We start from the raw sequence: 13,361 nt of genomic DNA on the forward strand, positions 1-13,361 counted from the left end.
GTGACTTATCCAATGTGTGAAATATTTGTGGATTTTCCTGAATGATGCTTTTCTGTGTATTTGGAGTGTTAACCCTTTCAGGGTTGACAGGCCCTCTCAGAGATTTGTTCTCAGGGTCGGCCAAATTTCAAAAAAAAAAAAAAAATATTTTTTTCTTATGAAAAGATAGATAATATTTTCCCGATCATAATGACACCAAAAGTATGAAATTTGATGGAAAACTTACGGAATTATGCTCTCGCAAAGTTAGTGGTCTCGACAATGTTTATGCATCGGCAATTTTGCCCACTTTGAGCCCTATTTTCAGCCAATTCCAGTGTACTTGTCGACAAAAATCATAACTATTTCGCTAGAACTCCATTTTTTCTATCGAATGAGTACAAGAAACCACCCATTTTCCGATTTCAACTATCCAATACAGTGGTTAGAATTTAGCAATTTTGCCAATTTCACACAAGTTTCAAAAGATGCCAATTTCCGAATAGAGTCCAGAATAAACAAGAAAGACATTCCTGGCACTAAAATAACATTTCCTCTGTTCATTAGTCATGTCCCCAGGCCCCTCTTACATTCTTTTGCTTTCCACTTAGAATTTTTATTCTCACAAAAAAAAATAGATTTACTGTTATGCAGACTACTGCATTGGTGTAGAAATGGTATAAATATTATCAGCGCACTTGTGAAAGAATATTAGACTCACCAGTTGACGTGTATTGGACGCATAGCATGATTTGTTTACTTTTGAACTTTGGTAAAAATCGAACATTTCTGCTACTTTGAGCGCAATTTCAAGGTAGTTTTCTTTGTAAAACCAGTCAAAATCATCTCAATTTATGAAATATCCATTCCATAAAATGAGACCAGGAAAACTAGAATACAACAATAAATACCATACGAAAATACAGTGCAAAGTCGCTGTTTTAATCCAAAAACACAGTCAAAGTTTTTTTTTTCTCATTACGCACTGTGTGCGGCAGGATTTTTTTTTATACCGTGCACACTGACCACATAGACCCATTCTTTCATATGTAGGCCTACCAGCTTTCACTAGATATGAGGGCACTAGAATTTAGGCATACTAGTACGTCAAAAACCCTGGTGCGTAAGCCATACTAGTACGGCTGAAACCCTGAAAGGGTTAAACCCATGTGGGGCCTTCAGCGTGGGATGGTCAGAGATAATACATTTTTGCCGCAGTAATTATTGCAACCTAGTCTTTACCTACTCAGAGAGTGGGATGCAATTAGTGGATTGCATCCGTCTCTGAGTAGGTAAAGACTAGGATGTGATAATTACTGTGGCAAAAATGTATTGGCTATACTTGTTGCAATGTGAAATTTTACAGATATGTACTACCAATTTGAAATGTTATCACATTCCAAATTGGCAGTACAGCAACAATGTAGTGCTGTACTTTTTTAATGGGGAATTTTATGGATACTAGCATTTGGAATGTGATAATTATTGCAGTAACAGTAAGAGATTGTAAAAATTATAGAGTAAGTTTATTGAGTATAACAGGAAAAGTGTATGGTAGGGTTATTATTGAAAGAGTTAGAGGTAAGACAGAATGTAGGATTGTGGATGAGCAAGGAGGTTTTAAAGTGGGTAGGGGATGTGTAGATCAAGTGTTTACATTGAAGCATATATGCGAACAGTATTTAGATAAAGGTAGGGAAGTTTTTATTGCATTTATGGATTTAGAAAAGGCATATGATAGAGTGGATAGGGGAGCAATGTGGCAGATGTTGCAAGTACAGTGGACCCCCGGATAACGATCAGCTCCCAACTCGACCAATTATGTAAGTTTATTTTTGTAAATGCTTTTGTAGGTGTATTTTTAGGGGTCTGAAATGGACTAATCTAATTCACAATATTTCTTATGGGAACAAATTCGGTCTATAACGGCACCCAAACAGACTTCTGGATTGAAATAATATCGTTATGCGGGGGTCCACTGTATATGGAATAGGTGGTAAGTTACTAAATGCTGTAAAGTTTTTATGAGGATAGTGAGGCTCAGGTTAGGGTGTGTAGAAGAGAGGGAGACTACTTCCCGGTAAAAGTAGGTCTTAGACAGGGATGTGTAATGTCACCATGGTTGTTTAATATATTTATAGATGGGGTCGTAAAAGAAGTAAATGCTAGGGTGTTCAGGAGAGGGGTGGGATTAAATTATGGGAAATCAAAGACAAAATGGGAATTGACACAGTTACTTTTTGCTGATGATACTGTGCTTATTGGAGATTCTAAAGAAAAATTGCAAAGGTTAGTGGATGAGTTTGGGAGTGTGTGTAAAGGTAGAAAGTTGAAAGTGAACATAGAAAAGAGTAAGGTGATGAGGATATCAAATGATTTAGATAAAGAAAAATTGGATATCAAATTGGGGAGGAGGAGTATGGAAGAAGTGAATGTTTTCAGATACTTGGGAGTTGACGTGTCAGCAGATGGATTTATGAAGGATGAGGTTAATCATAGAATTGATGAAGGAAAAAAGGTGAGTGGTGCGTTGAGGTATATGTGGAGTCAAAAAATGTTATCTATGGAGGCAAAAAAGGGAGTGTATAAAAGTATAGCAGTACCAACACTCTTATATGGGTGTGAAGCTTGGGTTGTGAATGCAGCAGCGAGGAGGCGGTTGGAGGCAGTGGAGATGTCCTGTCTAAGGGCAATGTGTGGTGTAAATATTATGCAGAAAATTCGTAGTGTGGAAATTAAGAGAAGGTGTGGAGTTAATAAAAGTATTAGTCAGAGGGCTGGAGAGGGGTTGTTGAGGTGGTTTGGTCATTTAGAGAGAATGGATCAAAGTAGAATGACATGGAGAGCATTTAAATCTGTAGGAGAAGGAAGGCGGGGTAGGGGTTGTCCTCGAAAAGGTTGGAAGGAAGGGGTAAGGGAGGTTTTGTGGGCTAGGGGCTTGGACTTCCAGCAGGCGTGCATGAGTGTGTTCGATAGGAGTGAATGGAGACGAATGGTATTTGGGACCTGATGATCTGTTGGAGTGTGAGCAGGGTAATATTTAGTGAAGGGATTCAGGGAAACCAATTATTTTTATATAGCCGGACTTGAGTCCTGGAAATGGGAAGTACAATGTCTGCACTCTAAAGGAGGGGTTTTGGGATATTAGCAGTTTGGAGGGATATGTTGTGTATCTTTATACATATATGCTTCTAAACTGTTGTGTTCTAAGCACCTCTGCAAAAACAGTGATTATATGTGAGTGAGGTGAAATTGTTGAATGATAATGAAAGTATTTTCTTTTTGGGGATTTTCTTTCTTTTTGGGTCACCCTGCCTCGGTGGGAGACGGCCGACTTGTTGAAAAAAAAAAAACAGTGCTGTACTTTTTTCACCATGGAATTTTACAGATACTGCCAATTTGGGTGACGAGTTGATTCAGATAACCAACAGACACAACCAGGATGAGGAGGCAGCCACTCAGCAGAGCATCCAGATCAAGCAGATGTTAGACCAATATAATGCTATCGTATCCTTTAATATGAGGAAGGCTCTGCTAGATGTATGTTTGTAGCACCGTTCTCATGTGTTGTAAACGCATACATCCCACAACCATTTTTCTAGCTTGGGCATACAAAAAAAGGATGTTATTTTTTTAAGAGAGAATTGTGATGTTAGGGTACAAATCTGTACATTTAGTTATTAATGTGTGTGTCTGAATGATTTAAAATCGTGAAAGACATAATTGGAGATTTAACAAGCATGTTGAAAATGTTACACATTTTCAAAAATTTGGCTGGAATATCCTCATTTTAGTGTTTCATGTGAAGTCTATACTTTCTTATGCGTGTACAAACCATGTAAATGTGTTTTCAGTATTTTGCGATCTGAATGTAATAATAGTTATGCAGAACTGTATGCATCCCATGTATAAGTGATGCGGTTTTAACCCTGAGCAATGAAATAATGTTTGTAGAATTACAGACAATATGCTAGGTAAATAGACACATGCAAATAATGCAACATTTCTGTTGTGGCACTGTTTTGTTCTCGAGGAGCTTTGTCAAGCCGGATAGCATGACAAAGCTCCTTCAGAGGGAAACATTGACACAATAAAATTGTCGCATTAGTTGCACTTAGTGTCCTTTTACCAAACAATCCTGAATGATGTTGCCAACACATTCATAATGCTGCATAAGGTCATACAAGATACATATAATTGAGTGTGTATATAAGCCTTAGAAAATACAGATTGTGTCATACTTGCATTTTGCATTTTAAGATATCTTTTTAAGATAATTAATGATGTATATTTTACACCATCCCTGGTTATTTTTCAACATTAATGGAATTAAAAGTTTGTGTTGGCCAGGTTTGGTTATAGTGATAATCATTCTGATTAGTTTAAGTGGTATGCAAGGTTTTGTACTTCAATTTAGTATCACTTCATGTACAGAATACACAACTAATCCACAAGTCGGAGGTTAATCTTTTGATGACTTTTCTTTGATCTGTCCTGGACCTGGATCACTCGATAATGCTCTAGGACAGATTAAAATGTCATATGAAGATTACCTCTGATTTGTGGGTTTGTTGTGAATTGTACTAGACACAGTATTGTGACTTACATTGTTCTTTATGTATAGCATAGTATACATATTACATTTGCCTTGTCTAAACGTGATTGTTCAGTGAGTCAGGAGTGTGCATCTCAGGTGTTAGCCACAACCTTTTCATTTTTTTCATTGTAACATCAATAATTTTCACATTAGCGAGACCTCTTGCTGTTTTTTGTTACTTATTTGATTTATTAATAGTTAATTATGATAAGATACATCAATGTATTAATGTATCAAGAAGATTTTGGGTGAAATTTTTTTTAACATACTATTCCTGTATAGATAGAGGTTAATTGTGCAAGTATGAGCAAAGCAAGAGGAACTACAGCCTCTCCTCATTTAACATGGAGTTCCGTTCCTAAGACCATGTCGGTAAATGAATTTGTCACTAAGTGAGGAGCATACAATAATGGTAGTGGGTTTCTCAACCATCTTTGGTATTGTTTTAATGTCACCTTTGCACCATTTATAACATTTCTGGTGTATTTTTAAAAGTTTATACAGCAGTGTACTGTATATTGTAATAAACAGAATAGAGGAAATTAGCTCTAACGAGTTTGGGAGGGTGTGCAAAGGTAGAAAGTTGAAAGTGAACATAGATAAGAGTAAGGCGATGAGGGTATCAAATGATTTAGATAAAGAAAAATTGGATATTACACTGGAGAGAGGGAGTATGGAAGAAGTGAATGTTTTCAGATATTTGGGAGTTGACTTGTCAGTGGATGGGTTTGTGAAGGATGAGGTTAACCATAGAATTGATGAAGGAAAAAAGGTGAGTGGTGCGTTGAGGTATCTGTGGAGACAAAAAGCGTTGTCCATAGAGGCAAAAAAGGGAATGTACGAAGGTATAGTGTTACCAACGCTTATGTGGGTGTGAAGCTTGGGTTGCAAATGCTGCAGTGAGGAGGCGACTGGAGGTGGTGGAGATATCTTGTCTAAGGGCAATGTGTGGTGTAAATATTATGCAGAGAATTCGGAGTGTGGAAATTAGGAGGAGGTGTGGAGTTACTAAAAGTATTAGTCAGAGGGCTTAAGAGGGGTTGTTTAGGTGGTTTGGTCATTTAGAGAGAATGGATCAAAGTAGAATGACATGGAGAGCATATAAATCTGTAGGGGAAGGAAAGAGGGGTAGGGGTAGCCCTTGAAAAGGTTGGTGGGAGAGGGTAAAGGAGGTTTTGCGGGTGAGGGACTTGGACTTCAAGCAAGCATGTGTGAGCGTGTTAGATGGGAGTGAATGGAGATGAATGGGTTTTGGGACATGACAAGCTGTTGGAGTGTGAGTAGGGTAATATTTAGTGAAGTGATTCAGGGAAACCGGTTATTTTTATATAGCTGGACTTGAGTACTGGAAATGGAAAGTACAATGCCTGCACTTTAAAGGAGGGGTTAGGGATATTGACAGTTTTGAGGGATATGTTTTATATCTTTATTTTTGCTTCTAAACTGTTGTATCTGGGTGCCTCTGCAAAAACACTGATTATGTATGAGTGAGGTGAAAGTGTTGAATGATGATGAAAGTATTTTCTTTTTGGAGATTTTCTTTCTGTTTGGGTCACCCTGCCTCGGTGGGAGACGGCCGACTTGTTGAAAAAAAAAAAAAATATTATTTAGGTATGCACACTGGCCAGAGAGCCCATCATAAGTCAGAGTTGTCGGTAAATGAGTATGTCGCTAAGTGAAGAGAGGCTGTATTGTATTGATCTTGGGTTTTAAATAGGCAGTAGCCGAATGCTGTTGTTACAATTCAAGTATGTATACAAGTAACTTAGCTTTACACTTGAATTTCTATTCTATATCAGCCAAAATAATTTAGTGACCAAAGTTGGAAATATATAAGCTTTGTGAAACATCAGCATTGCTATATTTAATTATGGAAGTTGTAATATCAAAGACAACTGTATAAACTTTAAAATTTGAGAAGTTTATCTAATACAAGACGGCATTCATGTTCTAAGAATGTGTACTCATTTTGTATTGTTAATATTTGCATAAAGATATCAAGTTTTGTTAAGAAAGTTTTATTATCCCCTTCAGCTCTGAACAGGTGGTGAATATCCAGCCGCCATCATTCTTTATGGGTAAGGGGGTGGGGGGGTTGCTTTGACGTTGAATGGCTCTTGATCTGAGGAAGTGGAGCTACCCTTTCCTTCCTTGGATTGGACTTGATTACCTCCTACTCCCTAGATGCTGCATGACCCCCTTATGGGTTTCTCATTTTCCCACAAATTTTATTAGTTACCACCAGCATCAGTGCTGAACTGTACGTAGATTCAGTCTGGGTTCAGAAAAATTTAAACTTGAGAGTGTAAGAATGAAAACCCCATTACATGTCTGCTTCCCATGAATTAATTGCAGGAATTCAGACAACTATATGTTTTCCGAACTCAATAAAGCTAAAGTTAGAATACTGAAATGTAAGTTTTCACCCCAGTCCAAGTGTATGATATTAAAGATCCACTTCTGTGAAAGCCTTTGAGCAATTATTTCTCTCAATGTAATTTTGGAAGCATTAGTACCAAGGCTACTAAAACAAAAAGTATCTTTTGGATATGTGGCTATAAAACATAGTATATATTCCTTTTATCTAACTGTTCAGTAAAATCTTTAGCTTATTGTGCCATAAGCTGCCAATGAATCTTTTTCCAGTAAGGGTCAGAGCTGAAGGGGAGGAAGGGACTCTGGGATATAGTGCCATATGCATTGGATCTTCATACAGGAAAGTCAGTTTATAGCTTTGTGGCTTCTTGACCCTCTTGGAAGTTTAAAAAAGCGTAATATTCATATAGCAGCTGGCCTCAATAGGGTGCAAGAATTATCAGGTCATAGTAAGTTTGATTTTTAATCAGAGGATGATGCTGCCACCTTCAACACCTCCCCAATACTTTATCATCCACTCTCACACTCCTACATTAATGTTGAGACTGATTTCCAAACTGACTCCCATTTCCTACTTCATCAGTGACCAGAACAAGTGGACTCCCGTTTCCTACTTCAACCGTTTTTCCTCCCTTTTCCTTCCATTTCCTGTAAATATTAATTCTGCAGTACCAGTGCCTCTCTTTCCCAGTGACCCTAATGAGTTTAGCACTTTTTTTTCTGGCCGTCTCCCAACCAAGGCAGGGTGACCCGAAAAAGAAACACTTTCATCATTTACACTATAACTATCTTGCCAGAGGTGCACAGATAATACAGTTATATAATAATCACCTTTTCCATACTATGTCATTTGACTCCTGTGTGTAGAGCAGCATGACCCGTACAGGACTAGTGCTTTTCTTGCTGTGCTGCATGACCCTTGTAGGTTCAGCACTTCTTTTTTGATTATGATAAGAGTGCTTTTCTTGAATACGATAAATTGAATTTAGCATCTTGCTACAGTATGCAACTTAAGAATGTTGTATAAGTGCACTTTTTAAGGTTATAACCAGTGAATACTTAGAGAAGATGAAGGTTGAAGTGAAATATGGAATGCCTACCAATAGTTATTGTAGAGTAGGATTGAACATCCCAGGTACTGGACAATAAGAATGAATATCCCAGGTATTGGACAATAAGAATGAACATCCCAGGTACTGGACAGTTAGAATGAACATCCCAGGTATTGGACAGTAAGAATGAACATCCCAGGTACTGGACAGTAAGAATGAACATCACAGGTACTGGACAGTAAGAATGAACATCACAGATACTGGACAGTTACAATGCACATCACAGGTATTGGGAGTAGCAGTGCACATGACAGATTCCAGAGAGTATGAATGCACATTGCAGATATTACAGAGTAGGAATGGTAATAGCAGGTATTAGGGAGTAGGAATGGTAATAACAGGTATTAGGGAGTAGGAATGGTAATAACAGGTATTAGGGAGTAGGAATGGTAATAATAGGTATTACAGTAGGAATGGTAATAACAGGTATTAGGGAGTAGGAATGGTAATAACAGGTATTAGGTAGTAGGAATGGTAATAACAGGTATTAGGTAGCAGGAATGGTAATAACAGGTATTAGGGAGTAGGAATGGTAATAACAGGTATTAGGTAGTAGGAATGGTAATAACAGGTATTAGGTAGTAGGAATGGTAATAACAGGTATTAGGGAGTAGGAATGGTAATAATAGGTATTACAGAGTAGGAATGGTAATAACAGGTATTAGGTAGTAGGAATGGTAATAATAGGTATTACAGAGTAGGAATGGTAATAACAGGTATTAGGTAGTAGGAATGGTAATAACAGGTATTAGGTAGTAGGAATGGTAATAACAGGTATTAGGGAGTAGGAATGGTAATAACAGGTATTAGGTAGTAGGAATGGTAATAACAGGTATTAGGGAGTAGGAATGGTAATAAGAGGTATTAGGTAGTAGGAATGGTAATAACAGGTATTAGGTAGTAGGAATGGTAATAACAGGTATTAGGGAGTAGGAATGGTAATAACAGGTATTAGGGAGTAGGAATGGTAATAACAGGTATTAGGGAGTAGGAATGGTAATAACAGGTATTAGGGAGTAGGAATGGTAATAACAGGTATTAGGTAGTAGGAATGGTAATAACAGGTATTAGGGAGTAGGAATGGTAATAACAGGTATTAGGTAGTAGGAATGGTAATAACAGGTATTAGGTAGTAGGAATGCATAATGATGAAATGATGGTGATGCAGAACCTTGGTCATAATCAGGTTTTTATTTACAGTGATGTACCGTGTACATAGAAAAGAAAGCTTGTAAAGACCCCTGGCTGTCTTCAAGAGTGAACTGAACAAACTACAGACCAGCTGGTCTGTAGTTTGTACACTGGTTTGCATTCAGCCAACAAAAACATTCTGGTTGATCAAGGCCTGGTCATGGGCCAAGCCACAGGGGCATTGACCTCTGAAACACCTTCCAGGTATACTCCAAGTAAATAGCGTAAAACCTATAGATCCTTCAAAAGGGTGCCTTGATACTAGGTGAGGGCTCTTAATTGAAGGAATTCATGCTACCCTCCCCTTTTATACAAATACAAATTTTTATTTCCTTTCAAGTTTACATTGTGATTATGTAATTACAAAAATGAGTTGCAGTGCAAAGAGAGCCACTATCATGCCTTGGCATTATGGGCAGACTAACTTTAATGGCTTACAGACTGCTGAATACTAGACAAATAAATCATAGTTGTTAAAGTTATACATCTGTTTTTCTATATAGCAAACAGTAAGTTTACTCAAATTACAGTATGGGAATATTACAATGGGACAAGTTGAAAGTATTTTATAGGTTGTACATATCACAATAATTATTTAAATTATATTATGGGAATATTAAGTAATGTAATGAACTTTGGACATCTAGTTTTGAAGTTTTGAGATTTAGGTAATTGGGAGATTTTTAGGTAAAGGTAGGTATTGAGTATTTAGTTTATGGTGAGTAGGTGTTTTTTGAGAAGAGTCTTTAATTTATGTACAGACTGGGTTACTTTGGTATTCACTTGTAATGAATTCCAAATTTTTGGGCCCATTATGTGCATAGAGTTTTTACAGTGTGAAATGGACACGGGGTCATCAAAGAGTGATCTGTGTCTTGTTTTATGGTCATGTGACCTGCTAATGTTGGTGAGAAGTTTGAGTGGAGGATTTATGTTTGAGTGTAGTGTTCTATGTATGTAGTATGCACAAGAATAAGTATGGATTTTTTTACGGAGTAGTTTTAGGCTTTTGAATATTGGTGGAGTATGCTGTCTGGAGTGGGAATTTGCTATCATTCTGACTGCAGCCTTTTGCTGGGTTATTAGTGGTCTTAGGTGATTTAATGTTGTTGATCCCCATGCACAGATTTCATAGGTGAAATAGATGTAAATGAGTGAGTGATACAGTGCAAGGAGAGCTGATTGTGGAACAGTACCGTATCTTTGATAGTATGCCTACTGTCTTAGGGATTTTCTTGGAAATTTGTTGTGCATGTGTCTGAAATTTGAGGCTGCTGTCAAGGTGGATTCCTAGGAATTTTCCCTCTGTGAGTCTTGTGATAGGTGATCCGTTTAGCATTATGTTAAGTGGATCATTTGAAGCTCTGTTTCCAAACCGAATGAAATAGGTTTTGTCAGTATTGAGAGTAAGTTTGTTAGTCATCATACAGGTAGATATTTTCTTCAATTCAGCATTTACAGTGTTGACCAGTATGACTGGGTTTGGGTGAGAGAAGACGTATGTAGTGTCACCTGCAAATAATATGGGTTTGAGTAATTGTGATGCATTCGGTAATGAGAAAGAGGAGTGGGCCAAGGACACTTCCTTGTGGGACCCTGACTGTAATTGGTTGTGTGGAAGAGTTAGCTCCATTTGTGTACACATTGGCTTCTGTTGCTAAGGTATGACTAGGTAGATGAAGGAGTGCCCTCTTATACCATAGTGTGTTAATTTTATGTGCAACAAATCATGGTCAACTGTATCAAAAGCTTTACATAAGCTTTAGCTTACTTCATATTCTAGATTACTTCATATTCCACATGAGCTGTATGGCCCTTAAGGTTTGTAATTATGTATATTTTCATTGCTTTACTTTGGTTTTGTTGTATCCCTTAACAGCTCCTCAGCTCCATACTCTCACAGAGACCTTCATCAAGATGGAGGAAGTAGTGACGAAGGCAGAAATAGCAGCGCTGCCCAAAACTGTGGAAGATTGAGAATTGCAAGACTCGTACTGCAGCCTAGGCTCTGACTAGGCACATGTTAGCTGACAGGCAACTGTTACCTCCATGCACTGGACTCACTTTTTTTTGTGCTTGCTGGGGTCTAGTCGCATCTAGCCTGAGGGGGTTGTAGGAATCCCTAGTGTATTCCATTGTGGTATAACTTTGACGTACAGTACTCATTATCAGCAGATTTATTTTATTTATTTGTGATTATTGTCCTATTAGGTAATCACATTAGTAGGAATTTAGTTTCAAACATTGTTAGTATGAACTGCAGTTTGTTAAAATATGATTAGCATAAAACTATCAACATTATTAATTAAGATAAGTTGGAAACACATTCCTTAATTTTTTTTATACAAGATTTCATTTTTTTTTTTTGTTCTAAAATTAGTTAAATTTTCATATATAGGGTATGAGTGAGAATGGATGTTCTGAGTGTGTATGTATGGATAGTTAATTGTATGAAATACTGAAATGATATAAATAAGATAAATGTAGTTACATGGAATCCTTATTAATGACTTATACCAATGTTTGGGGCTTTATCAACTTGCAAGATGGTAAGCCGGGTAAGAGGAATGAATATACATATAAATAGTAGTGGTGAGGCAAGGAACAAGCAGATGCTTGGAGGCAGTGTGACAGTGTGCACTCCACTTTTATTTCATATCACCACTACCCATTTTACTTTTCCACCTTCTCTTTAAAAAATTGTCTCTCTGTTTGGATAAAGTTCACTACAGATGAAATGTTGTTAATGAAAGATTCCATATAACTATGTTAGTGTGTCTACTTGTAGGTTCACTGATGTTGTCCCAGCCCAGGTCTTCTCTAGATGGTGACTGGCAGTGTCTCTACTACAGTGTTTGTGTATGTTATCTTATTTTAGGGTTTGCAGTCTTTGTGTTATTTAATTTCTCATCTAAATATTGATCTAAACTTGCCAGCTTTTGAAATACAGTGGAACCTCCACTCATGAGTTTAATCTGTTCCCTGACCTTGCTTGCATCTGGATTGCTCATTTGCAGAGTCAGTTTTCCTCATTTAAATTAATTGTAATGCAATTAATCCATTCCCGGCTCTCTGGAGGCACCACAAGATACTTTAATAATTCACTAATATAATCTATACGGCTTATTTATCTATCACAATTCATCTATCATGACATAATAAACAATATAAATAACATAGAAACCTGATACATACTTTAGAATTAATAAAATATGTCATTCATGTAGTGGTATGGGCGGCATCGGTGGTGGACGAGAGTTTGTCTGGTGACAGGAAAAAATACTCCTTGAATAATTTCGCTAATATAAGCTCTACGGCATATTTATCTATCACAATTCATCTAATATGATATAATAAACAACATAAATAACATAGAAAGAATAAAATATGTCATTATGTGACAGGTGGAGGTGGCCACAACCACTTCGCATTGTTGTGGTAAACACTGCCATCTAGTGACGGCCTTTTGAAGCCGTCTGTTATTATAATTTTTATTATATGGTACATTTTTTTTTTTTTTAACAAGTTGGCCGTCTCCCACCAAGGCAGGGTGACCCAAAAAGAAGGAAAATCCCCAAAAAGAAAATACTTTCATCATCATTCAACACTTTAACCTCATTCACACATAATCACTGTTTTTGCAGAGGTGCTCAGAACACAACAGTTTAGAAGCATATACGTATGAAGATACACAACATATCCCTCCAAACTGCTAATATCCCGAAACCCCTCCTTTAGAGTGCAGGCATTGTACTTCCCATTTCCAGGACTCGAGTCCGGCTATTTAAAAATAACCGGTTTCTCTGAATCCCTTCACTAAATATTACCCTGCTCACACTCCAACAGATCGTCAGGTCCCAAATACCATTCGTCTCCATTCACTCCTATCAAACATGCTCATGCATTATATTATTATTATTATTATATATTATTATACTATTATTATGATACGTATTATTATTATTATTTGTAAAGTAAAAGGACACAAGTGCAACTAATGCGACATTTTATTGTGGCAACGTTTCGCAACGTTGCCACAATAAAATGTCACATTATTTGCACTTGTGTTCTTTTACTTTACATATTGTCGGTAATTCTACCAACAT

The 13,361-nt window shown here is 37.1% G+C and overlaps 1 protein-coding gene across 1 annotated transcript in view; it reads left to right on the forward strand.

The window, feature by feature from the left end:
• Positions 1 to 12,216, forward strand: part of DCTN3-p24 (Dynactin 3, p24 subunit) — a 29,470-nt gene extending 17,254 nt beyond the window's left edge. Inside the window, exons 4-5 of the mRNA XM_070098375.1 lie at positions 3,368 to 3,486; positions 11,143 to 12,216. Coding sequence (XP_069954476.1) covers positions 3,368 to 3,486; positions 11,143 to 11,232 — 209 coding nt within the window. The 3' untranslated portion in view covers positions 11,233 to 12,216. The remainder of the gene's footprint in view (positions 1 to 3,367; positions 3,487 to 11,142) is intronic.
• Positions 12,217 to 13,361: the final 1,145 nt, after the last annotated feature.

Source organism: Cherax quadricarinatus, chromosome 62 (assembly GCF_038502225.1).
Source record: "Cherax quadricarinatus isolate ZL_2023a chromosome 62, ASM3850222v1, whole genome shotgun sequence".
In the NCBI taxonomy this organism is placed as follows: domain Eukaryota; kingdom Metazoa; phylum Arthropoda; class Malacostraca; order Decapoda; family Parastacidae; genus Cherax; species Cherax quadricarinatus.